The sequence below is a fragment of the Neolamprologus multifasciatus genome, chromosome 12 (genome assembly GCF_963576455.1).
Source record: "Neolamprologus multifasciatus chromosome 12, fNeoMul1.2, whole genome shotgun sequence".
Taxonomy (NCBI): domain Eukaryota; kingdom Metazoa; phylum Chordata; class Actinopteri; order Cichliformes; family Cichlidae; genus Neolamprologus; species Neolamprologus multifasciatus.
In genome coordinates, this window is record NC_140450.1 from 2,663,737 (window position 1) to 2,690,391 (window position 26,655).

Sequence of the window (26,655 nt, forward strand, 5' to 3'; positions counted from 1 at the left end):
GCAACGGATCAAAAATCTCACGGTTCGGGTTGGATCACGGTTTTAAGTTACAGATTGGATCAATTTTCGGATCAGCAAAAAAAGGAAAAAAGAGAACATTTTAACATTTACTTATTAACTTATTTAAGTAATTTTTGCCTGTTAAAACATTCAACTCAAGACTCATTCCACGGAATTGTATAAAAACAAATTAAGGTGCAGTACAGGGCTTTGTATCTACCACTCCACTGTGATATAACGAGCGGTCACGTAGCTTTCCGTTGACCTGGAGCTCCACCCATTTTTAGTTGGGCAACAGAAGATGCCTGGGACAGTTCAGCCATAACTTTAAACTTTTCCTGCTCATACATGCTTGGGTACAATCTTGCCAGTAAAGTGGACGCGAACGGGATATCATAGCGTGGCTCAAGCACATTTATCGTAGTTTAAACCCCTTGTTTTGCACAACAGAATACAGCCTCATGTCTGCAGCTAAACAACCCTTTAGCCGGTGGACTGGGCAGCAAAGGGCTGCTTAAATACCGCAAACTCCTGCTCCTCCACTTGGACCGCTAGTGCGGCCATAACTATCGCTTGACAGACTGACCACGCGCACCATACACGTACTGTTTTTCCTTTTTCGACTCTTTGTATCACGTGCGTGCCGAACCGTGGAGTGGGATCTGTTTGGATTACGGATCAACCGTGATCCACTGCACCACTAGTTTCTGTATTGCTGTAGTAGTTCTTGTGTAAGAGGAAATGTGCTACACTTATCTTTCCATTTTAGGGCGTGCTTACTCTTTTACAATACTTTTAATTCAAACCTAGCATTTCCTGCTGATTCGACTTAACATGAAAAACTTTTTCGCTTGCAAACCACAGGAAGGAAGTGGCATTTGTCACAGAGGTTTGAGCGGGTTTGATTCACACAGCAATGTTTCTTTATTTTTTATCTGCCGTTTTCATTTGTAAATAATAGTTAAAGTAACGGTTAAAGGTTTTTTGGTCAGTTGTTTTTAAAAATTGTATGGTACCTTTTTCATAAATCCTTATTTGGGATTATACGTGACTTTTTGGTGAATGAACATGTGGTCTTTTTGTGGAAGAGGTTTTATTGTTGTCTTCTAAAGATAGTTATTAGAAGTTAATATAAGCTACAGCATCGTGCTGGTATGTGACATATGTGGTTCTTCAGGCTGCACTTGTTGAACATGCTTGGCCCAGTAAGCACAGAAGCTTAGAGCTGCATATGGAAGAAACTGATTATATCAAGTGTTATTTTGTGCGATATTGGTTATAGCTTTAATATTGATTACATCGACTACAGTCTGCACAGTCTCCACAAAACATTGACTTAAGGCAATTAAAGGGGAAAAGACCTTGATTCCAGGTAGGGCTGCCACGTTTAGTCGACTATTAAAATCGTCGACGACTGATTTAATAGTCGACGCGTCGTTTGAAGCTTTGTAAGATCCCAAAAGACGCAGGAATAAGTAGTAGGATTTAAGAGTGTAATAACGGACTGAAACAGAAGATGGCAGCACTGCATGTACAAGGATGCCAGCTGCCGTTAAACCCCGAAGAAGAAGAAGCTGTGTCCCAGAATTCATAGCACGGCCCAGCGCAGTTGTCAACAATAGCGGCAGCTAGTTAGTTTTAATATTACTCTTATTATTCTTTTTATTTTTTTATTCAAAATAAACGTTTAACATATTTTCAGGCGAGAATGTAGCTGTGTAAACCTCAAATATCTGCTCAGTTTATCAAGACACCACATATTTTCAAAAGCGCTCCGACGTTTTCGGAGACGTCTGTTACCCACTAGCTCGATAGTTAGCCGGGGGCTAGGCTAACTAGAGCCGTGAGAACACCGGACTCCCGGAAAATCGTTTTCAAACCCACCGCTGTCTTTCGCTACTCAGGTTAAACATGATATATAAGTCACTTAGATAACTTAAAAATGTTATTGTTTGGCTTTTTTCAGTATTTTATTTGTTCCTGAGTAAATCGGTTTGGCTGAGATTAAAGTTATAGTTTTTACACAGCTGAATAAACGTCAAGCAGACAGCTGATTATCAGAAGTGTGAGATGCTGGAGAATTTACTCCGGTGTCCTGTTATATTTTAGATAGCAAGGAGTTTATTAAACTTCACCGAAACAATCTGCAAATTTCATTAAAATTTAATAAATTATCATCTTGTCTTTATTTTTAGTTAGCACAGACCTTAAACACTTAAAGCTGTAAGCTAATGATAGTTATATAAGAACAGATGCTGCTGGTGCAATAAGCTGTACGTTTTACGTCCAATGGATGATGATCTGATTAGTCGACTAATCGCAAAAATAATCGGTGACTAGTCGACTATCAAAATAATCGTTTGTGGCAGCCCTACTTCCAGGTGTGGAAGAGAGAGGGAGAGTCCTGAGCAGTTCATCTTAGTGAGCCGTGCTCCATCAGCTCAGTGACCCTTGGTCTGTATTTCATTGATTGATTGATTGATTCTCATATTCACCATCCCAACTTGAAAACATGGTTTTCAACATTTGGATAATACAGCTGGGCATTCACAGAGGAGAGAGTGTGACTCGCTTTCACCACAAAGGCCATGTTCTTAGCTGTGTTAAGATCACATCACCAGTCTTGGTCACCTGCGACCTTTCTGTCCTAATAAGTGGTTCTGAATCGTAATTATAAATTAATGCAGTTATTGCACATATCTGGCATTTGAGTTTTATGGATTTAAAAGGTTTGCATTTTTTAACTTTTTGTCTTATTTTGGGGTTTTTGTTTTGTTTTTGTTTTTTTAAATGCAGCTCTGCCTACGACCGGGAGAACAAGATACGCGTGGCCATCAAGAAGATCAGCCCCTTTGAGCACCAGACCTACTGCCAGCGCACCCTGAGAGAGATCAAAATCCTCCTGCGCTTCAAGCACGAGAACATTATCGGAATCAACGACATTATCCGTGCACCGACCATCGAGCAGATGAAGGATGTGTATCCTCACTGAAGCATGTTTGATTGCGTCTCATTCTTGCGTTTGATGGTTTTCTTTAGCTGCTGGTCTGATTGGTATTACCACCAAACGTTTGTGGTCAAGAGGTTTTTATTTGTCTTTTATTACATAATAGCCACCTGTCGCCATACAGTTGGCAGAGATGCTTTTCGCTGTAGCCAAATGGTAGCAGACTATCAAGCCTGCAGGCACTGTGTATAGTTTTACACTGCGTCTGTGACTGAAGCCTGCAGCTGCTCAGCCTGGCAACACAAGCATGTGCCCAAGAACAAATACTAAATTGCACTGGCTTTCTTTCACCAAGAGTCATCAGGAAGGTGGAGTGTTTTTGGCCTCAAGAGCACCAGCTCAATCAGAATCCTCATGCTTAGGGACTTTGAAACTTGACTAAAAGTCCTAAAAGATCGAACAACTGATCAGTTAGTTTTGTATTTTTGCAGCTGTGCATCTGTCTGGGTAAATCTTTGACACAAGAACATCCGCCTTTGCTCTTATCAAGTCTTCCTTTAACAAAAAAAACAAAGAAACGTAAAACAGTGAATAGTTTTACTGAACTTAAGTGTCAGGGAGCTTTCAGCATGATGAATACATTTACCAAAATTTACCATACTGACTAATAATGGCCTCGTAAGTGAGTCATGACTATTGACTGTCTGTAAATGATGTACGTAGTCACTCTGACGCCACACGTTAGATTGTGAAACTCTGTTTTGAATCCTCAAGTGTTTTGGCTACAGGCTTGTGTGTGTGTGAGTGAGTGTGTGTGAGTGAGTGTGTGTGAGAGTGAACATTTTTGTAGGGGCCAAAAATTGGAAGTTTACTCTACTCCTGGGGACCAAAATCCCGGTCCCCATGAGTTTGAAGATATCTTTGAGAGTCAAAATGTCGTTTTAGTGTCAGGGTCACGATTAGGTTATGGTTAGGGTTAGACATCCATTTTTGATGGTGAGGGTAAGCGGCCAGGGAAAGCATTATGTCAATGAGATGTCCCTGCAAGGATATAAATACACACGTGTGTGTGAGGTTTTTTATTTCAGTATAAAAGCCGACTTTCCTTAACCTGGAACCAGATATATTGTCCAGGATCTAATGGAAACGGATCTGTACAAGCTCCTGAAGACTCAACACCTGAGCAATGACCACATCTGCTACTTCCTCTACCAGATCCTGCGAGGGCTCAAGTATATCCACTCTGCCAACGTACTACACCGTGACCTGAAGCCTTCCAACCTTCTGCTCAATACCACCTGTGATCTCAAGGTAGCGTCTCAAGCAGATGCTGGCTTCATTTAAATGCTTGTTTTCAGGCACTTACCCTTAAGGCCCCCAGACCTCCTCATATGGTTTAACTAACACCAGACATATTTTCATCATGATTTCATGATTAAATAACTTAATGTTGTCGTAAATCCTCACAAATACAAATCTGCTGTGGAGACTCTCAACGTTTTACAGCCTATAATTTTTATGTTGTGTCCTCTAATGTTGTGACAATTTCTTGTGCCTTTCTCATTTTTTTGTAGATCTGTGACTTTGGTTTGGCTCGTGTGGCTGATCCCGACCACGATCACACTGGTTTCCTCACAGAGTACGTTGCCACTCGTTGGTACCGAGCTCCTGAGATCATGCTCAACTCAAAGGCAAGTAGAGTAACAGTGGAATATGTTTAGTGTTTTTAGGTTTTCCCAACTTAAAAAATACTTTGTGCCCTTTAAACGTGTTGATTGGAAAACGACGACCCTGTTAGTGATGTGAAATATCTTTAAACTTTGTATTTCTATTTCAGGTCTTAAACTTTAATTTCTAAATACTAGTTGGAATAATTTAAAATGACTTACAGCACTTGATAGGCACATGGTATATTAATGCTGTGTATAACTAAGTTATTGTCTGATTATGATTATGTCTGTTCTACTTGATTTCAGGGCTACACCAAGTCCATAGACATCTGGTCAGTGGGTTGCATCCTGGCTGAGATGCTGTCCAACAGGCCGATCTTTCCGGGGAAGCATTACTTGGATCAGCTTAACCATATTTTGGGTAAAAATAAACGTTGCATGCAGTAAACATGTAGAACTTTCCATTTTTAAAAATTCCAATGAGTTGTGTTGATGCGCAAGTCCACAGAGGCTGACATTTAGCCCATAGGCCACAAAATTAAAGCCACCTGCAAAATGAATCTGCCAGAACGGATCAGAGATGTTAGGGTTAGGTTACGGGTCTATAAGCCAGACACACATCTAGATGAATCCCATGATCCCCACAAACCGCACACACCTGAGTCACTTCTATTGCTCCATTGTTCAGCTCAGGTGGTGGCTGGGGTTCAGCTGGGGAACTGTGGCTGTTCTGTGGCTGCTCTGTGACTGCGCTGTGGCTGCTCTGTGGCTGCTTTCTGGCTGCTCTGTGGCTGCGCTGTGACTGCGCTGTGGCTGCTCTGTGACTGCGCTGTGGCTGCTCTGTGGCTGCTCTGTGGCTGCTCTGTGACTGCTCTGTGGCTGCTTTCTGGCTGCTCTGTGACTGCTTTCTGGCTGCTCTGTGGCTGCTTTCTGGCTGCTCTGTGACTGCGCTGTGGCTGCTCTGTGGCTGCTTTCTGGCTGCTCTGTGGCTGCTCTGTGACTGCTCTGTGACTGCTTTGTGGCTGCGATGTGACTGCGCTGTGGCTGCGATGTGACTGCGCTGTGGCTGCTCTGTGGCTGCTCTGTGGCTGCAGCCAGAAAGCAGCTCTGTGGCTGCTTTCTGGCTGCTCTGTGGCTGCTCTGTGGCTGCTTTCTGGCTGCTCTGTGACTGCTCTGTGGCTGCTTTCTGGCTGCTCTGTGGCTGCTCTGTGACTGCTTTCTGGCTGCTCTGTGACTGCTCTGTGACTGCTTTCTGGCTGCTCTGTGACTGCTCTGTGGCTGCTTTCTGGCTGCTTTCTGGCTGCTCTGTGGCTGCTTTCTGGCTGCTTTCTGGCTGCTCTGTGGCTGCTCTGTGGCTGCTTTCTGGCTGCTCTGTGGCTGCTCTGTGGCTGCTCTGTGGCTGCTTTCTGGCTGCTCTGTGACTGCTTTCTGGCTGCTCTGTGACTGCTCTGTGACTGCTTTCTGGCTGCTCTGTGGCTGCTCTGTGGCTGCTTTCTGGCTGCTCTGTGGCTGCTCTGTGGCTGCTTTCTGGCTGCTCTGTGACTGCTCTGTGGCTGCTTTCTGGCTGCTCTGTGACTGCTCTGTGGCTGCTTTCTGGCTGCTCTGTGACTGCTCTGTGGCTGCTTTCTGGCTGCTCTGTGGCTGCGCTGTGGCTGCTCTGTGACTGCGGTGTGGCTGCGTAGTGCATTGCTTTGTGTTCTGGCATCTTTCTATCATAGCAAGCATTGAGGTTTTCTCCAGTTTGAGCAGCAGTGGCCATGTAATCAGTAAACGGTTACTGGTTATTCCAGTTATTCCCTCTTGGATTCCTTTTGCTTGGTACTCGCTGCCTCATACTGGAAACCTTTTTCGTTTTGGAGATGGTCTGACCAAGTCGAGTCCTCCATGATGAACTTTGTCAGAGTTTTTCCTGATAATGAATTTGTTTGGTCTGTATTTGTTTGGTAGTACTGTGTATCATTATGGTGTGACTCAGCTGCATTATTTAGTCTGTAAGAAAAACTTTGATACCTTTAGACTTCACACTCAGTCGCAACAGCTTCCTGGTGCCAGTCCATAGATACCGTACACGCTAATATGTCCTTATCAAGTCGGACTTTTTTGTCTCTTGGTGCTAGACCACATGTTGCTTCTCCCATCTGTCCGTTCGTTGTGCGGTCTGAATGTTTTTGTCCGTTTTTGAGAACTTTTCCTTTCACTATAAACTTTTAGCGGAGGCTCTGCAAATTGTCACCTTTATCATAAAAGAACAAAATCTGATTGTCTTTATGATTTTCTATTTGTCCTCCAGGAATTCTGGGTTCTCCCTCACAGGAGGATCTCAACTGCATCATCAACATTAAAGCCAGGAACTATCTCTTGTCACTGCCTTTGCGCTGCAAAGTGCCGTGGAACCGTCTCTTTCCCAACGCTGATCCTAAAGGTAAGAGGTGGAATCTCACCATAACCGCAGTATTTGGTCATCAGAGGATTAGTAAATGTTAAACATTTATTGAGAGAGTTTCATTTTATAGAGCGGGGAGAAAAATGATTGCCTACACTTGGCGCACCTCAGACACATCACATTACATTCATGTTGTGTCTACTTCTTTGATGACCTGTGATCTGACACAACACACAGCAGTCACAGTAGTCACAACATCTGGACTTTGGGGCTCAAACACGCTCACTACACTCTAATGATGTTTTTGCAGGTTCAGTTGGTTTTCTGTCTCCTTCACTGTTGAAATTAAATTTAATCTGTATAATCATTCATAAGAACAGTGCTAATAAAGGCAGAGTGCCATTTCAACATAGTGAGAAAAGCTTTAGTAAAATCTTTGGTAATCACAATGTGAGTCCACCAACATGCATCTGAAGGCAGCATGAAGCCAAATTCAGAGAGAAGCTGTTGAAAATATTTACACAGTGTAAATTTAAGTGTACTTTTTTTTTTTTTTTGCCTGTCCCGTTTGGTTCTTTTTCCATCAAAATTATTGTCTAAAGGTGAGGAAAGATGCCCAACGGATTTACTTTACCAAATTGACCATCCCAGCCTTGCCGTAATGGTCTATTTGGTCTTTTATTGTTTATTTTATTTTATTTATTTATTTTATTTTCACTTGCTAGATACAGGACAGACTTGAATGAGGAAAAGAAAAGGGAGAAAGGAAGAGGGGGAAAAAACAGCGGAGAAGAGGGACGGGGATAAAGGGCAAAAAAAACAAAAACCAACTAAATAAGCAGACAAAAAAAATCCATCTATCAATCACCTGGATCACCTGTTGAGAAAGAAAAAAGAAAACAAGCAGAAGAAAACGAGAGCAATACAATAAACAACATCATGATGATCTATGGGAATATAACAGTAGATACTAAATATTAAACATTATTGTGCAGCACATAAGATCGACAGCACAGTGTGCTTTGAGGTAGGAGCCAAAAAGGGTGTCGTTTGTGTGTGTGACACAAAATTTAAGTGTACTTAAGAAAAACATCCTCAGAAGCTGTAAAATTCACAGAGACGAAGCTGAATGATGGATTTGGTCAAACTCAACTAAGAACTGTGGCCAAACCTTTACTCAGAGCACAAAAGCAGTGCAGGTGGATGATGTGATGCTGCTCTTAAATCCTTTTCTCTGTTTACAACACTTCATAATGAGTCACCACATATTCACCGTATCACCGTGACATCTTCCAAACTGATATCATGCAGCGACACAGGCTGACGCAGATGTTTATTAGAGCCATCCTGCAAATTCAGTAAACCCTCATTGTCACACAGTATTAAGTAGTGGATAAAGGTTGGATGGAGAGATGCATCAAATTCGTGTTCAGTAAAGAGCTGATCAGAGGACTGACAGACTTTGGTGTCAAAGGATGGTTTAAAAAATGATAACATGTTGGATGTAGACTAGGACCTCTAGTGGACAGACAAGGATATGGTTGTTGTTTCAGAGTCACCTACAGTAAGTCCATCTTTGTGTTACAGCTCTGGACCTGCTGGACAAGATGTTGACCTTTAACCCTCACAAGAGGATCGAGGTGGAGGAGGCGCTGGCACACCCCTACCTGGAACAATACTACGACCCCACAGATGAGGTGGGTCAGGCATCTTGTGCTATATGGATCACCTGGGTTCAAAAATATTTGGGGAAAAAAACAACACAGCGTTTGTTATTTTACAAGATGGTTGAAGAGCAGATTTCCAGCTTTAATTCAAGGAGTTCAGCAGAAGTATTGAACTGTTTTAGCAGGTGCTGTATCCCATATGCAGTTTTTTATATATATGAATACTGAGTCCTCCATTTTCAGAGGCTCATGGTCAGTTCAGGCCTGATCCTCAACATGAGGTTCAAAGATAACGATGTGAGTGAAGACCGCCAGAGGGTGACTGTGTGAATGTAAGCTTAAAAGTGTAAGAAAAAACATTATGGTATGAATTGTTCTTGTAGTTAGAAATTGTTTTTAGGTGTTCAAATAAAGCAGAAAAGCATCTTACAAGAACCAGTCGCCGCTAAAACGAATGGATGCACTCGTCAGCTCAGCAACAACGATGCATCTGAAATACCACAGCAAGCAACTGAAGTGGATGACTGCCAAATTATTTTCATGGTTAATAAAAACAGTTTCAGAGAATTTTGACACTCTTGAGTAGGTAAACATATCAAAGTCTGCAATCAATCCAAATGCAACCTTGTACACTCAGGACCAGGAAGGCCAGATTAGACTGGCAACAAACGTCTAAAAGAGCCTTCAAATATTCTTTGGAAAGATGAACTCAAGAGAAAATTACGGAGGAGGAGAGAAACGGCTCATTAACCCAAAGCACACCACATCCTCTGTCAAACATGGTGCAGGAATGTAATGAAACGGGCATCCTGTTAGAAGAAGTGCACAGGGCTATACTCTCTGCTCAGATTCAGCCAAGTGCTGCAAAACTAAGCAGACTTCATACAGGAAAGGTTAATTTCAGTTAGCAAAGACAAACCCGAAGGCAAAGAGACCCACAAACAAGAAGAAACAGAGGCCAGCTGCAGTAAAAGGCCTGCAGGGCATTTGGTGGTGTCCATGGGTTTTTGTTTTTGAAACAAATGTCTGTAATTGCAAAACAGTTGATGCAAATTTCTGTTGAGCTGCTTGAATTAAAGCTCAAACTTCAGTCATAACTTTGATTCCAAAGTGATGGTAGTGGCGTTGTCCAAATAGCTGCCTGCATGTTTCTCTGATCTAAAAATGTTCTTCATTTCTTTTGTGGTTGTTTGTGACTTTGCTGCTCTGTTGGAGCCAAAGCTAAAGTCTCCATGAACATTTACGTCACTCTGCCCTCTTTGCTGCTCTGTCTTTAGCCTGTTGCCGAGGCCCCATTTAAGTTTGACATGGAGCTAGATGACCTACCCAAAGAGACGCTGAAGGACCTCATCTTTCAAGAAACTGCACGTTTCCAGCCCAGCTTTAGGTCCTAACATCCCACACAGGTAAGCACACATCACTGCAGCCCAACTTATAACCCCAAACTACTGAAAAATAACCTGCAGGGGCTGGTGACACAAAACTATGAGCAATTTGTTAAGAAGTACACAACAACCAACTTTTCCAAGGTCATAAAGATCAGGGAGATCCTCATGACTGTCCCACCTCCGCTGCTTCAACGCGCGGTGGAGTGAGTCGTGTTCCCGTGTTGAAATCTGCTCCGGATCACTGGGGTTAAATTTAACAGCTCATCTGTTGAAGAGCTGTAGTCAGGACCTCACAGAGTAAGTTTAAATTTTGCTTTTGTTGAGTACGAAGCCGAGGTACTCGACAAGGATAAAACCACTTAAAACCATCCATCTAAGCACTTTAAACTCAGTTGTGCTTTACCGCCATCAATTTGTATCCAAACAAGACACAAAAATTGTTCTGTGGTATCAAATTTAGATATTTCAATATGCAGCATTTACCATGTATTAAGACTTTTTTTTCCCCCTATTGCCAATGTGTGAATTGATTGTAACGCAAGTTAAATTCAGTATAGTTTAGTGTGAAGGGTGTGGGACAGATATTCCAAGAAGCTCTAAATGATAAGACGTTAATGTTCCCCAGCTCATGCCTTGCTTCGGTGCCTCTGTTCTGCTCCCACACACTGTCAGCAGTGAGCAACACTAGTAATAATAATAATAATAATAATAATGGATTGGATTTATATAGCGCTTTTCAAGGCACCCAAAGCGCTTTACAATGCCACTATTCATTCACTCTCGCATTCACACACTGGTGGAGGCAGCTACAGTTGTAGCCACAGCTTCCCTGGGGCAGACTGACAGAAGAGAGGCTGCCATATCGCGCCGTCGGCCCCTCTGGCCAACACCAGTAGGTGGCAGGTGAAGTGTCTTGCCCAAGGACACGACGACCAGGACAGAGAGCCCGGCGACCTTCCGGTTACAGATGCGCTTCCCAACGCCCTGAGCCAAATGGCTAACTAGTGTTAGCCTAATGGCTAACTAGTGTTAGCCATTTGAAACGGACACACTTTCTTTGGTTTTGGGAATCAAACCAACCCTGAGCTAACGCTGGTTTGCCAGTTACAGGGTATCTGATGTACTGTCTTTAAGTGGCCGAGGTCATCAGTCCGTCCTCTCACACTAACCAATGGCACATACATGAAACATCCTGAAGTTGCATCTAGCTCCCTACCTCCAGATTCTGCGGTTGCTAATGTCCCATCTGACCCACCTTAGATGTTTGGTGACTGGCCAGTCACCCTCACTTATGACTGATTATAAGCTGGTTGGAGTTGTTAAAGTAAACCTCAGGAGGCTGCAACAAAAATGCTCCTAACAACAAACCTAATCAGACTCCTTCAGCTGATATGGACATTTTACAAAAGCTAACAAAAGGAAAGTGGCTAAAGCTACCGTGAGCTGTGAGTCAGCCTCTGGCCAGCAGCGTCGGTATGAGCAAAAGATTAATTATGAAAAAGTGAAAAAGGCTCATGTCCTGTTATCTGATGAAGTCATAAACATACTGGGAAGTGACGCTTTGCTTTGTTATAGAAATCTGCTGCACCTTCTTTTGTTTGAGATACAATATCTCAGCTAAAGGTGTTTTTCTGTGATTACTATCAGGGCATATACAGTGCCAAACACTTTGGTATTAGTTTTCTTCTTTCTATGACAGGTGATCTGACAGGTTTGTTAAGCACTGTATGACAGTTTTAATAACTGAAACTGCATCAGTTGAATATAAACGGCAGAGAGGACCAGAAACCGGCATGGCTGGCCTGGATGTTTGCTCCATTTTCTGATGACTTGTGTGAGAAAACTTCCAAAAGTACAGTCAGATAGAAAACCTCAAATGAGTGTTTTGCTGATGAAACTGTGATGTGCATCACGATACCGATTCTCTGTAATCGTGTTGATATTCTCGGAATGAAGGTGAAGAGTCGCATGGCGTCATTAAATATGCATAAAATCAGCTGATTGTGAGGCAGTCGGATGGGAGACGAGCTGTCTGTGCAGCGTCTGACAGTAATAACTTTGTCATATCCAAGAATTATTATATAAGTTTCTTTAAACAATGTAAATACCCAGTTTATTGTTGCAATGTAATTCTTTATTTGACAGATGCACTGATGCTAAAATCCTTCAGAAAGGATTTTGGCAAATTATACAAAAACAAATCTGAATTTAAATGAAAATTTGGAGAGATTGTTTTTGTTTGTCCCCTCCCTCGCTGATCTCCTCCACCAGCTGCCTCCTTTTGTGATAATAGCGATCAGCTACATTTTATAGCCCATCATCCTCTTTGTGCACAAGATGGGCTGCGTGTAATTACTGCGTTTCCTCTGTGCATGTCTTGAAGCATAACACGAGTGCAGTGAAAGTGAGTCTGTGGCGCGACACCTCCCGGATTAGAGCACCGAGCATGTTTGCATTTTTAGTTCCTTGTTTCAGTATCTGCAGATCTGGTTATCTGTAAAAATGCTGCCTTTCTGCGCTGCACTCATCTCCCGGGGCCTGGGCTGTGAAGCAAATGCGTCATAGCCAGGGTAGCTTTCCATTATGTAGCTTTGCTTAATCTAACATCAGCAATCAGGCTAAAGGGTCACGTGAACACAGTTATCAGCTGCATGAGTCTACCCGGGGTTTATCTATGTAGCACGTTCACATGAAAGAGGAAGAGTTCAAACATGGAGCGGGGTTAAAAATAAAGAAACGCGCAGTGAAACGTTCAGGAAAAGTATAGCATATATAGTGCTTTATACAACAGCCTCATTAACCCATCCATACAAGCACTTTCTTCTATGTTTAAGTGATGTGAGGTTAGCATCTTGCCCAGGGATATTTGGCTTGCAGACCGGAGCAGCCAGGGATCGAAGCACCGGCCTTGCGATCAGTAGATGCTGCTTTACCTCCTGACCTACAGCCTCCCCACAGAGCTGCTGTATGACTGTGTGGGCGTCATCACTAGATCTGCCAGAAGGTTCCTTTTTGCCCCCTGCTGCAACAGCAGTAAGCGCCAAAATATTATTTTTGTAATTATAGGCAAGATTAGACTAAAATAACTATTTAAGTGTTTTATTAGTTTTACAAATGATTTGGATTTATTTCATTACAGATCAGAAAGGGAAAATATATTTAGAATCTACAAATAAATGGTACAACAAACACAATAACACAATAATGTGATTATTTTTGGACGTCGATGAAGTTTAAGACTGAAAAAGCACAGTTATATTAATAAAGTTTGAAGCCAGGATAAAAAGCTGTTAACTGACTTCTCAGTTTCACAGCTCTGTTATTAACCCTTTAAAGCCGGTCAGAGCTGCACGCTCTGTTTTGCGTAACTATTTTTAAATCCCGGTAGCTCTGCAACCACGTGAACTAGCGCAATAATTTTTTTTGCATATGAAACGGGAGGAGTTGTACTTACATCTTATGCCATCAGCTTGTCCTCGGTCACAGTTTCCTTCCACATATAGCTTTGCAAAAACTGCATAAAAAGCACTTGCAGCAACAAAAACATAATATTCCAGAAACACGCTTTGCCGATCCGATCAGCTGTTCGTAACACTTCCTACGTTGGAATAGACGTCAGCGCGAACTTTTGCATGTCCGCCATGACCTGCCCGAAACCGGAAGTGACGTCATTTTTGTGGAAATGTGTTTGTTTGGTTTTTTTTACCATCAGGGCCTCATGAGCCTATTCTGGTGTTTTTTAAAAGTTATGTTTGACTTTCTGACTTTCTGTGTCGTTTCTGGGATGCTTAGGACTCATATTGCTGCTGGAAATAGTTTATTTTGATGCATATGCTGCTTTTTTGCAAATTTGCATTATAATATTTATTTTCATTTTTCCTGCAGTGTATAAAAATTGGTGTATTTCAAAAATAAAACTATGAAGACACTCAAAATAAATTTCCTGTGGTGGGAAACTATTTTGTGCAACTTTTTTGTATTTACAGTTTTGAGGGATAAGCCTCTTAAATTTCTCTAACTAGAAATATATGTTAAAAAAACAAAAACGATTTTCAATTTTTTTGTAGTTTATTGCACTTTTTTGCAATTTATGTAATTACTATGCACTTAATGCATACATATTATTAAAATTTAGGATGTAATGGTTGTATTGATGTATAGCAACTTGAAATGCTCCCAAAAATGGCTCCACAGCATGTAAACATATAATATAAGCTCTGGTGGACTTGGTTCTATGGTAGGTCTTAAAGGGTTAAGACACCTGCTGCTTCATTCATCAACCCTGCACTTAATCTATGCTTCTGCATTTAATCTCTATATTCTGCTACATAATGGTGGGCAGCTGCACTCGTACACGGTGAGCATGCTTCATTTTCTCTCTTTGAGTTGATCCGTTCTCTTCCATTCGTTTAAAAAAAAAAAAAAGGCGTCAGAATAAATAGCTGCACGTGCGAAGGAGGAAACGGCGTAACTGAACAAGCCAATCAGTCGTCGCCTGTACCTACATTTCTAGGGAGTTGCATACACGCCAGGTCACAGCATAGGGTTTGATTTATGATGTAACTGATGAGATTTAAGGCAGAAGTATAAATGATGACCCTGAAGCTGCGATATACTAATCTTTTGATAATAATGCTACAGAGAGCTTTTTTCTTACTGTCCCCACATGTTAAACTCTAAATTGCCCACAGGTGTAAATGTGAGTGCGAATGGTTATCTGTGTGTGTTAGCCCTGCAACAGACTGGGGACCTGTCCAGGGTGTGCCCCGCCTCTCGCCCTACGACAGCTGGGATAGGCTCCACCCCCTCTGCTGGATGCTCAGTGTTACGAGTCTTGGGTTCAGTATGGCGGCTCATCACGGCGTCTCTGTTCTCTTCTCCTTCCAGATGATTCTGCGGACTGGCTCCTGCGTTGCCACTGCTCCTCCCCGCCTCCACACTGTTGCTGTGATATTATATTATTCATTTTTATTTTATATTTTTTTTAGTTTGGGTTGGTTTTCGTTTGAACGTCCACATCTCCTGGATTCCTTGGGTCTCACTCGTCAAGTCCACTTTGCTCAGGAATGGCGTCAGGAATCAATCAATCAAATCCTCTGTTTTGCTTTCTTTTTCTCTCGTTCTCTCTCGGAGGTGCGGACAGGTGAGGGGAGGGCGGGGTCACATCACAGCTTACAGGGGTGTTTGTGTGTTTTAAGCCAAGTTAAGCATTTTTTTTCTACCTGCGTGTCTCAAACAACAGGGGTTGGGGGGAGTTGGCTCTGGCTATTACTATTCAAGACCTTTAATGTCCAGTTGAATGATGGTCACAGACTAGCTGCTCTTTTCTCTGCCTTCATTGCACAAACAACAGAGGGTTACATCTGAGGATCGTTGATCGGAGGAGTTTTCTAATACTCGTCGCAGTGTTACAGGGGATGCAGTCTACCTTTTTTCTTCTATTTAGAAAAAAAATCCAAATTTAACAACCTGATTTATGCAACGAAATCCCCGAATCAGCCAGAGGCTCTGCAGGCAACAAGCCATCAGTCAGTGAGGACCTATGTTTTATCAAACGCTGTATTTTAATTAACACACACAAGGCCCGAATGCAAATGTATACCTATAAAGACAGATATAAATATATGGCCTAAAGAGTCTTAAGATATTTTAAAGGTGAGAATTAGGATTTCCTGTCTCATCAGCTGGAGGAGGAAAGTGTCCACCTTAGCTGTGAGGAATTTCCCACACGTCTGTACGTACAGGGGGGCGTTTTTCACGGTGGGTCGGGGGAGCTTTACCGCATCAGGACAAGAATTCAGTTACCGCTCAGCGCTTGTTTTGTCTGGAGGAAATGTTGTTGTGCCTCCCCGTTTCTTTGTCTTTTCTTCTTCTGTTGATCTCTCTCTGTCTCTCTCTCTCGCCTTGTTAGAATAAAACTGTGCCCTTTGCATGACTGTTAAAAGCTCTGTATACAAAGACGACGATGTTAAGTGCCACACAAACCGGGCGGATCTGCCGGGAGAGCGCCCAGGCTCTGTCCGTTCTATCTTTTGTGGTATATCACACTTTACACACTCACGGTGCTTTTTGTCCTCTTTCTTTCTTTCTGTCGCTTTCACAACTTCTCTGTTTTTTCTTTATTTCTTCAGATTTCAGCTTTTTGTTTCTTCGATAAACTCCATCTGCATGCTCTAAGACATCTTGTTGTGGTTGCAAATAGGAGAATAACCATATAACTGTATTTATGCCAAACACACACACACACACGTACGTTTCCTGAACCTGACAAATGGGATCCAGGCATTATAAAGTTAGAAATTATACTCAGATATAACAGATCATGTTTGTTTTGTTGTGGGGTTTTTTTTGTTTTTAATTTTTTTGCTTTAAATTGCACATTTTAACGCTGATAGCCGTTAGCAGCGTCAGCGCCAGCAGCCGCCTGCAGTAAAACTAAAAAAACAAAAAGAAATGCAGCAGAAGTCAAGACCATAAGTCCACTTTTTGTCAGTAACTGCTGATTAAAGACTGTTGAATTTGAAGGTTTTATTTCAAAAATTACACATATATCAGTGTGTGTGTGGGTATGTGTGTGTGTGTGTGTGGATTTGGAAACTTTTGGGGAGCAAAAGCGGGATGAAATCCCCAAAGCTTCAGCTTGTTTAAATCTATTCGGCTTTAATGGCACACCTGACCTTAGGTTGGGTGTCAGAGCTGCGTATTCAAATTGAAACCTCTCGGTAAGGTGTGCATGACTCGTGTTAGATACGATATTAAAACATTTCAGAGTACATCAAATTTAAAATCTACCTGAATGGATTCTTCAAGAATCTGACTCTGCTGCACTTAAAGTCCAAAATTGAAATCTTTTATTAAAAGATTTTTCCTTTTCCCTGCATGTGGTCAGTCGCAGAGGTAAACTCATGACTTTTATGTTTCTCTGAGGAGACGAGCCAAGTTTAAGTCGTTTTAAAGTTGATCTCTCCGAGGGCGGAGCCGCTCTGGTCGATAATAAATCACAGAGCCGAAGAACCTCAGTTTTACTTTTTTAGTTCTGACCTAAATGACATTAGACTGAAGCTGAGCGGAGCCACGACAGGACGCCGGAGCTCTGCTGAGATGCACTCAAGCCATAATCGGTCAGCCAGCCAGCCCGTTGCACCTCTGACCACTCCCAACTGTGATGTCACGGCGTACTGACACCTCCCTCGAGTACACGTCAACATCACTGCAGCCACGTGATGTTACGCCAATGAAAGTCGGCAGAAACGAGCGTTAAGACTCGAGATTAACGCGCTGACTTAAGACGAAAGCAAATGTTTTCTGGGTCTGCCGAGTTTTCCGGAAAGAACATGTAACGTTGCACTAACTGACGGATAATTGGAGTCGTCTTTAGAGCGAACAGTTCATTGAGAAGCAAATTGAGAAAAATGAGAATCCATGAATGGACACAAGCTTCAGGTAGTAAATGAAGTGATGCAGTTTTAAAGGTACTTTCTGCAGTGACCCTCTGCAGAGTTTAATGAACTTTTACCACTAGGGGGCAGTGTTACCCATCGATGTGTTCAGATCAGATGAGTTTAGATGACTGTTTTTACTGGCTGGGTTGCTGAGAGCTGCAAAGAGGGCGCTGCAGTCACCTGTAATTTGTCAGGGAGATGCTGACTAATCAGCAAAAACTTTGAAAAAACAGCCACTGAGTAAGTTAGTAACTTGGTCTCATTGTCACAGGTGTTTGCAGACGAGTCGGCATGTTTCTTGCAAACTACGGGACTTGCCTGTCACAAGGTCTTTGGTGCAGAACTGAAACTACTTTCACTTAATAACAGCACGCAGCTTCCTGCAGCCTCTCACCAACCATTCTACCACAGCTTTACTCAGCAGTCGACTTTACAGCAAGCGCTCAAAATCATAACCTGATGAGCTGCGGATGCTCTAAGCCTTTGTGACTGAGGCACTTAAGCTCACCTGGTTTCATCAACATTACATTGACTCATTGCGCCATCTTGTGGTATAAACTCAGATGGCAGTACAGCTGGCCCCCAGTTCAGTTCCTACTGATATTGCATAAACACGATAGGAAGGTGTTCTGAACGTGAAGTCAAAGAAGCTGATTCTTCATTCTGCTGACAAAAAGTACCTTTCAACACGTTTTCCCCCCAAGACAGACTTTATTGTAGTTTTTAAAACAAAATCAAACAAATCAGCATCAGAGAAAAAGAAGAAAAATTCACATAAAGAGGAGACGCCTCAAACCTTAACTGCTTTACAGAAGAGATTAAAACTTTGTGACTTTCAAAAGTTAAAAAAAAAAAGGTCCAGCTGAACACATTTTGCCAGTGATCAGGGTAAAACTGCGTGCTCTTTCAGTAAACTCACAGACCTGTACAAATAAATTTTGTTTTGTAAATGTATACTTTAATCTTTTGGATCAGATTTCCCTCTTTGCTAACATCTGAAAAAAGACTATTTTTGGTTCAGTTTGCAGAGATTTAACTAAAAAAATATAGTTCACGGCCAAAACTCTGATGCAGAAAGGACAGTTTTTGCACTCAAATTAAACGACGTTGAGATTCGTCTGTCCCAGCGCCCCAACGCTCGCTGCATACACCCGTCTGTCACACGATTATTAAATGCACTTGCTTCTACAGTACTTGGGATGGGACTTGTAATCCGAGGTGCCTGCCGGGACTTGACTCGCCTGTAGATAGCCTTTTTTGGGGGGCGGGGGGGTTTAGCGAGAACATTAAGGGCACTGCAAATCTTACTGGGATTAGTTGTATAAAACAAAAAAAAAAGCTTCAAAAAAGCTTCTGCTGAGTTCTTTGTGCGACCTGTCTGTTCGTGCCTTTTTTGATAGTCTTGATATCTGAGATTTGATGTGCAGCTTTCGTTCAGTCGGGAATCCGTTGTAATTGCAGTATATGCGCTTAAAAATGAATACAATCAAGTCTGGGGGGGTGGGAGGGGTTCGGGGGTTATCCTTACCTTTCATTTCTGTAAATTTTAAAGAGATTTGTTGCCACAGCTGTGTGATTTGTGACTGTATTGAAAAGATGAAAAGCAAACATTTATTTTATTTTTTTGCGTAACACTTTTTTTCCTTTTTTTTGGGGGGGGGGGGTGTTTTTGTGCAGATATTTTTATTGTAAAATGAATGTTATGTTTCTATCAGACACTAATCTCGTTTGAGTTGTCTCCAGTGGAACTACTTCACTCTGTATGTTTTGATCAGTATAAACCTTTAATTGTGTAGTTAACATTTCTGAAAGGAGAATAAATAAATAAATAAATAAAATCCTTGGTTGTATTTTAAGGGTTTCTCTTCAACTTGCCATAGAAATTGTTCTGAATTGATTGGTCAGTTTTATTTTGCTGTCGTGTGAAGGATTTGACTTGAACGAAGCGTTCACTATTATTAAAGACTGACTGCTACTTTGAAAGATCTGTTTTTTAATGTTTTTCTTTGCAACTCTGCCATGACGATTAAATAGACATTCATTAAAGTTTGTGCTGCGTTTGAGGTGTTTCCTGCCAGCATGTATCAGTCCTGGATTCTAATTGGTTGTTGGACGAGCAGAGGTGCATGCGGCTGCAAGTCAACTCGACTCGGCACCAAACCCAAAAAAGTACTCGTGGCCAAAATGTTTGACAGCGTTACTAATTTAATTTCATCTGCTTTTATGCTTCAGTTTGTTTTTAACATCGTTCTTCACTTTATCATTAAACGATAAAAACAAACAAAAACAGCTCTGCACACTGACTCCAACTGAGGATTTAATCCTTACAACTTTTATTTAAAAGCAACATTTCCATCGTGCTGAAGAGGAGACGTGTTTGAGGAAGATCAGCTGGATAAAAAACTTTGCTTTAACCACAGGAAACCACTGGAGGCGCCGTCTTCAGCTAAAAGGATACTTTAGGTTCATTTTGTAAGCTGAGTGGGCCCCAAAACGGAGCGATGCCTCGGTGTCTGGAAAAACGCACAACCGGTCGGAATGAAAAGGCTGGAAATCTATAAACACCTGAAATACAGAGTGCAGCCTATAGAGTGCGCTATTTAAAAAACAAAAAACAAAAACCCACACATGGCAGAAAAACTTTCCAAAGGGAGAAAATCCTGAAAGTTGTTTTCTTTTTTTTAATGTGGTGTTTAAATGAAGCTCTAATGCGTCTTATACAATGAAATCTTCTTTATATCTTTCTAGTATAAACAAAGACATTACTTGTTTGTATAATTTTGGGGGCTTTTTCATTTCAGTTAAATATTTTTTAATACAAATGATTGATTACAGGCTGATTGACAAATACTATCCCAGTTACCCAAATACCATCTCCCTGGTCGAGCACAGGTCGAGGGGGCGGTGTGGCAGCAATTTTTCACACCAGTCTATTAATTAATGAAAGACCAAGACAGACTTTTAATTCATTTGAAAGCCTGATGCTTAGCATTGTCCACCCCAGCTGTGAAACTCAGAAACCAGTCTTACTTGTTATCATCTATCGTCCACCTGGGCCTTACACAGAGTTTCTGTCTGATTTCTCAGACTTTATATCTAATTTAGTTCTGAGCTCAGATAAAATAATTATTGTGGGTGATTTTAACATCCATGTAGATGCTAAAAATGACAGCCTCAACATGGCATTTAATCTGTTGTTAGACTCAATTGGTTTCTCTCAAAATGTAAAAGAACCCACCCACCACTTTAATCACACTCTAGATCTTGTTTTAACATATGGCATAGAAACTGAACATTTAACAGTGTTTCCTGAAAACCCTCTCCTGTCTGATCATTTCTTGATAACATTTACATTTACAATAATTGATTACGCAGCAGTGGAGAGTGGACTTTATCAAAGTAGATGTCTTTCTGAAAGCGCTGTAACTAAGTTTAAGAATATAATCCAGCCACTGTTATCATCGTCAATGCCCTGTACCAACACAGAGCAGAGCAGCTATCTGAACGCTACCCCAACAGAGGTCGATTATCTTGTTAATAATTTCACCTCCTCACTACGTACGACTCTGGATACTGTAGCTCCAGTGAAAACTAAGGTCTCTAATCAGAAGTACCTGACCCCGTGGTATAATTCTCAAACACGTACCCTAAAGCAGATGACTCGTAATCTGGAGAGGAAATGGCGTGTCACAAATTTAGAGGATCATCATTTAGCCTGGAGAAATAGTTTGTTGCTTTATAAGAAAGCCCTCCGCAAAGCCAGAACAGCTTACTACTCATCACTGATTGAAGAAAATAAGAACAACCCCAGGTTTCTCTTCAGCACTGTAGCCAGGCTGACAAAAAGTCAGAGCTCTGTTGAGCCAACCATCCCTTTAACGTTAACTAGTGATGACTTCATGAACTTCTTCACAAATAAAATTTTTATCATTAGAGAAAAAATTACCAATAATCATCCCACAGATGTAATATTATCTACAGCTACTCTTAGTTCCATTGATGTTAAGTTAGACTCTTTTTTTCCAATCGATCTTTCTGAGTTAACTTCAATAATTACTTCCTCCAAACCATCAACGTGTCTTTTAGACCCCATTCCTACAAAACTGCTCAAAGAAGTCCTGCCATTGATTAATTCTTCGATCTTATATATGATCAACCTATCTCTAATAATCGGCTATGTACCACAGGCCTTCAAGGTGGCTGCAGTTAAACCTTTACTCAAAAAGCCATCTCTAGACCCAGCAGTCTTAGCTAATTATAGGCCAATCTCCAACCTTCCTTTCATATCAAAAATCCTTGAAAGAGTAGTTGTCAAACAGCTAACAGATCATCTGCAGAGGAATGGTTTATTTGAAGAGTTTCAGTCAGGTTTCAGAGTTCATCACAGCACAGAAACAGCTTTATTGAAGGTTACAAATGATCTTCTTATGGCCTCTGACAGTGGACTCATCTCTGTGCTTGTCCTTCTTGACCTTAGTGCAGCATTCGATACTGTTGACCATAATATTCTATTAGAGCGATTAGAACATGCTGTAGGTATTACAGGTATTGCACTGCAGTGGTTTGTATCATATCTATCTAATAGACTCCAATTTGTGCATGTAAATGGAGAGTCCTCTTCACACACTGAGGTTAATTATGGAGTTCCACAGGGTTCGGTGCTAGGACCAATTCTGTTTACATTATACATGCTTCCCCTAGGCAGCATCATTAGAAGACATAGCATACATTTTCACTGCTATGCAGATGACACCCAGCTCTATCTGTCCATGAAGCCAGATAACACACACCAATTAGTTAAACTGCAGGAATGTCTTAAAGACATAAAGACTTGGATGGCCACTAACTTTCTGCTTCTTAACTCAGATAAAACTGAGGTCATTGTACTCGGCGCTGAAAAGCTTAGAAATATGGTATCTAACCAGATTCTTACTCTGGATGGCATTACCTTGGCCTCCAGTAACACTGTGAGGAACCTTGGAGTCATTTTTGACCAGGATATGTCCTTCAACGCACATATTAAACAAATATGTAAGACTGCGTTCTTCCATTTGCGCAACATCTCTAAAATTAGAAATATCCTGTCTCAGAGTGACGCTGAAAAACTAGTTCATGCATTTATTACTTCCAGGCTAGACTACTGCAATTCATTATTATCAGGATGTCCAAAAAACTCACTGAAAAGCCTTCAGTTAATCCAAAATGCTGCAGCAAGAGTACTGACAGGGACTAGAAGGAGAGAGCATATTTCTCCTGTTTTGGCTTCCCTTCATTGGCTTCCTGTTAAATCCAGAATTGAATTCAAAATCCTGCTCCTCACATACAAGGTCTTAAATAATCAGGCCCCATCTTATCTTAATGACCTTGTAGTACCATATCACCCTATTAGAGCACTTCGCTCCCGCTCTGCAGGCCTACTTGTTGTTCCTAGAGTATTTAAAAGTAGAATGGGAGGCAGAGCCTTCAGTTTTCAGGCCCCTCTTCTGTGGAACCAGCTTCCAGTTTGGATTCAGGAGACAGACACTATCTCTACTTTTAAGATTAGGCTTAAAACTTTCCTTTTTGCTAAAGCATATAGTTAGGGCTGGACCAGGTGACCCTGAATCCTCCCTTAGTTATGCTGCAATAGATGTAGGCTGCCGGGGGATTCCCATGATGCATTGAGTTTTTCCTTTCCAGTCACCTTTCTCACTCACTATGTATTAACAGACCTCTCTGTATTGAATCGTATCTGTTATTAATCTCTGTCTCTCTTCCACAGCATGTCTTTATCCTGTCTTCCTTCTCTCACCCCAACCGGTCGCAGCAGATGGCCGCCCCTCCCTGAGCCTGGTTCTGCCGGAGGTTTCTTCCTGTTAAAAGGGAGTTTTTCCTTCCCACTGTCGCCAAAGTGCTTGCTCATAGGGGGTCATATGATTGTTGGGCTTTTCTCTGTATCTATGAAGCGCCTTGAGGCGACATTTGTTGTGATTTGGCGCTATATAAATAAAATTGAATTGAATTGAATTGAATTGGTCCTGATCTCTAAACCTACTGATGGTGAATTCTACAATTTTAACGCCAAGTGTGGCTTAAAAATCTGATGGAATAAAAATGAAAACTTAAATTATTTAACTTAGTTGCTTGAGAGTTAAAAGTTCAGAAGATGAAAGTATTTCTAAAGTTTATCTGATGCCTGCCTTCTTTTTTTTGGGGGGGGGGGGGGGGGGTCCCCCACGTATCCACAATCACTAAATACTGGATTTAATATAAGCAAGAGCCCCCAAATCCAAATAACACCTGTGACTGACACCTCCCATCACTCTCAGCAGTGTTTGCCTTGCTCCTAACACACTGCCTGTAAGGTCATTCCAGACTCAGTAATGACATTCCTGATAGTTTACAGGCTGTTGTTACTCTTTCTAATGGACGTTTTGGTGCTTCAGAGGGCTTTTCAAACCAACAAATGATACAAAGAGGCAGAAACGTTCAATAAAAGCACAGAGCATATGGAACATGAGGGATTAAGGTTTCCTTTGAAACTACATTCTTTGCTGTGCCAGGAACCATTTCAAGCACAGCCCCAAGGTGCTTCTGTCCCGTCACAGACTACTTTAATGAAAGTAGGCTGGATGATTATTTCCACCTGATGTCTTCACAATGTCAAGGATGAGGTTTGTCCTGTCACAATGTTTAAGAACGCATTAAAGCAGTATCACCTGCATACATAAAATACTTTAAAATATTGTTAAAAGCAGATTAATAGTGCACAAAGTGTGTAGTACATGCAGCAGAGTCGGTCCTGAGTCTTCCACCTACCTACAGATTGCAGGGGGTCTATAAGATGCTCGTTTTGTGAGACCATGTACCTCTCACCAGGTGAGTGTGACTGCTCTAAAGTCTTTGTGGACTTGATGGCAAATACTATTAATAGTAAATAAAAATGACTGATCATAAGGACAGAGATGCTATATTTTATTTGATTTATTTTCATGATCTTATATGATCATCATTGTATACTCATCGTTTTCTGTCCCAAACTGTTACCTGTGTTTTCTTTGGACTTCAGCTGGTACTTTTCTTTTCCTTTTTTTTTGTAAACACTCAAAATATGTGTCATCTTCTCATTAAATGAGTAGGAGGGGTCACATCAGCATAAATGTATTTACAAAGATTTAAGCATGTTTCTCAGATTCAAAACCTAATGGCATTTGAGGATTTATTGATTTATTTATTTTTAGTAGCATAATCTTTTTTTAGAGGAAACAACATCTTCAGCAGTTTTATACTGTCTTTAGGAAAAAGTCATCCATAGAGAATTTATCAGCTAAAGCGGGACCAAACCAACTTCAAAGGGGACCAGAAGTATTCACGTTTGTCGTACTGAATTACTCACACGGTTTTAGTAGTACTCAGTGTGTCCGGTAGGTGGTGCTGCGGTACAGTTTAATATGATGTGCTGCGGCATGTCCCGTGACTGATTCATAAATTCCAAACCCCATTCACCTTTTTTCAGCTACAAACCAAAGCAGGTCAGAAGTTCGAGTCTTTTGCTTTTAATTTTGTAGTAAATTTAAAAAGCATCTTCGTTCATACATAATAATATATTAATATCGCAGGGAGATGTAAATTTAACCCACGACATTTACGAAGGTAAAAGCAAATTTTTCTGTATGAAAGCGAAAATATATTCAAAATTATTCAAACCAAAAACGACTGCAGTGAAGACGTCACTGAGCAGCGATCAGATGGATTCATTTCTGACGGCTTTGTTTACCAGCTTTGTTTCGACCACGTGCTTGCAATGTGTCCACGCATGCGCACTAAAATATTGTTCTTATGGCACGCGTATCGGTGGCGCGCGCAGCCAAAAACAACCACCAGCCACGCGGGCGCGCAGCCACTTCCCTGCCCTCGAGTTGATTGGTTGTCATCGCCTCTCCCCGCCCTCCGCCGCAGCTGATTGGGTACATGGAGATCTTTCTCCTCGCTGATTGGACTCTATTTGTAGAGCAGGCTTTGTAGCTAGGCTGCTGTTGCCTTCACGTACCTCTCCAAACAGCGAATTTTAAGGACGAAAAAACACAAAAAACACGTTTTTATTTGCCTTTGTGTGAAGAGTAACAGCGAAATGTTTCTTGTCACAGTGCTGTTTGACTGACCCGTTAAAGGTTGTATGACATGTAACATATGAAGAGTCATAACACAAATGAAAGGAGAGGGACGATTGGTTAGCCAGCAAAGAGATGCAGGAGTGAATTGTGGATACATATTGTAGATTATACTCGCTCACTTTTAAGCCACAAATTATACAGCTAAGAAAAAAATAATTAAAACACCAGAAAACGAATAACGTGAAATAAATGGAAGACAGAAAACTGTTTAAGCTCCTGTTTGTTTCTTGGATAGTTCTAGAAGTTTGCATTTGTGTGTGTGTGTGGGGGGGGGGGGGGGGTTAAAATGTAGGGTTAAAATTTGAGTGGTTCTTTCATTTCTCATTCTTGTGCTGAAGTTGGGTTCCGTGGTTTTCTCACGGGCTGTGTCTGACACCCGCAATTTCCTACGACACCTAAACGCATCGCCGATAGATGGAGATAAAACTGCGTCTTTTCTGCACTTTTTTTGCTCAAGTTTTCCTTCTAAGCGTGCGGCGCTGACGCTAAAGAGAAGCTGCACACACCGAGGCGACGCTTATAAGTGACAGATCCGCGGCCGTGAACGCGGCTGTGCGCGCATCAGAGAGCTAATTAGGATTTCAGTATAAAAAAGGCCGCAGTCGGGACAGCTCGGCCTGTCCTGCCGCTGATGTCGGAGAGCTGAAGGTACAGAGGTGCACCCCAGCATGCACTCGCTCTGATCCCAAACAAGCGGATGGGATTTGGGGATTTCGCCCACGCTGCACTCTTCACGCTTTTGCTTTGTGAACGCATTGAAACTCCAACGAGGACACTGATGTTTCTGGAGACTTTAATGGCACTGGGCTCGACCTAAAGAGGCTGCTGCCTTTATGGGACGGTGAAGCTATCCTCATTTATTTTATTTTATTTTTATTTATTTCTTTTGTTTGTTTTCTAAACTGATACCCACACTGCTGGTTCAGAGGGAAAAGCTTCGATTTCTTGGCCGGGTTGTTTTGGTTCTCTGACGGGGAGGAAGGTGAAGAGTTTTTGGGGTAAGTG

At 41.7% G+C, this 26,655-nt stretch overlaps 1 protein-coding gene and 1 long non-coding RNA gene across 2 annotated transcripts in view; one reads left to right on the forward strand and one right to left on the reverse strand.

Annotated features, from left to right (window-relative positions):
* Positions 1-19,480, forward strand: part of mapk1 (mitogen-activated protein kinase 1) — a 39,052-nt gene extending 19,572 nt beyond the window's left edge. The window contains exons 2-9 of the mRNA XM_085180039.1: positions 2,797-2,979; positions 4,069-4,258; positions 4,522-4,638; positions 4,924-5,038; positions 6,908-7,039; positions 8,588-8,697; positions 9,945-10,073; positions 14,943-19,480. Coding sequence (XP_085036165.1) covers positions 2,797-2,979; positions 4,069-4,258; positions 4,522-4,638; positions 4,924-5,038; positions 6,908-7,039; positions 8,588-8,697; positions 9,945-10,061 — 964 coding nt within the window. The 3' untranslated portion in view covers positions 10,062-10,073; positions 14,943-19,480. The remainder of the gene's footprint in view (positions 1-2,796; positions 2,980-4,068; positions 4,259-4,521; positions 4,639-4,923; positions 5,039-6,907; positions 7,040-8,587; positions 8,698-9,944; positions 10,074-14,942) is intronic.
* Positions 19,153-26,655, reverse strand: LOC146506162 (uncharacterized). Its single transcript, XR_014877187.1, has 2 exons — positions 19,993-26,655; positions 19,153-19,900 (listed from the first exon to the last, which is right to left on the reverse strand). It is a non-coding gene; the product is annotated as an uncharacterized LOC146506162 (long non-coding RNA).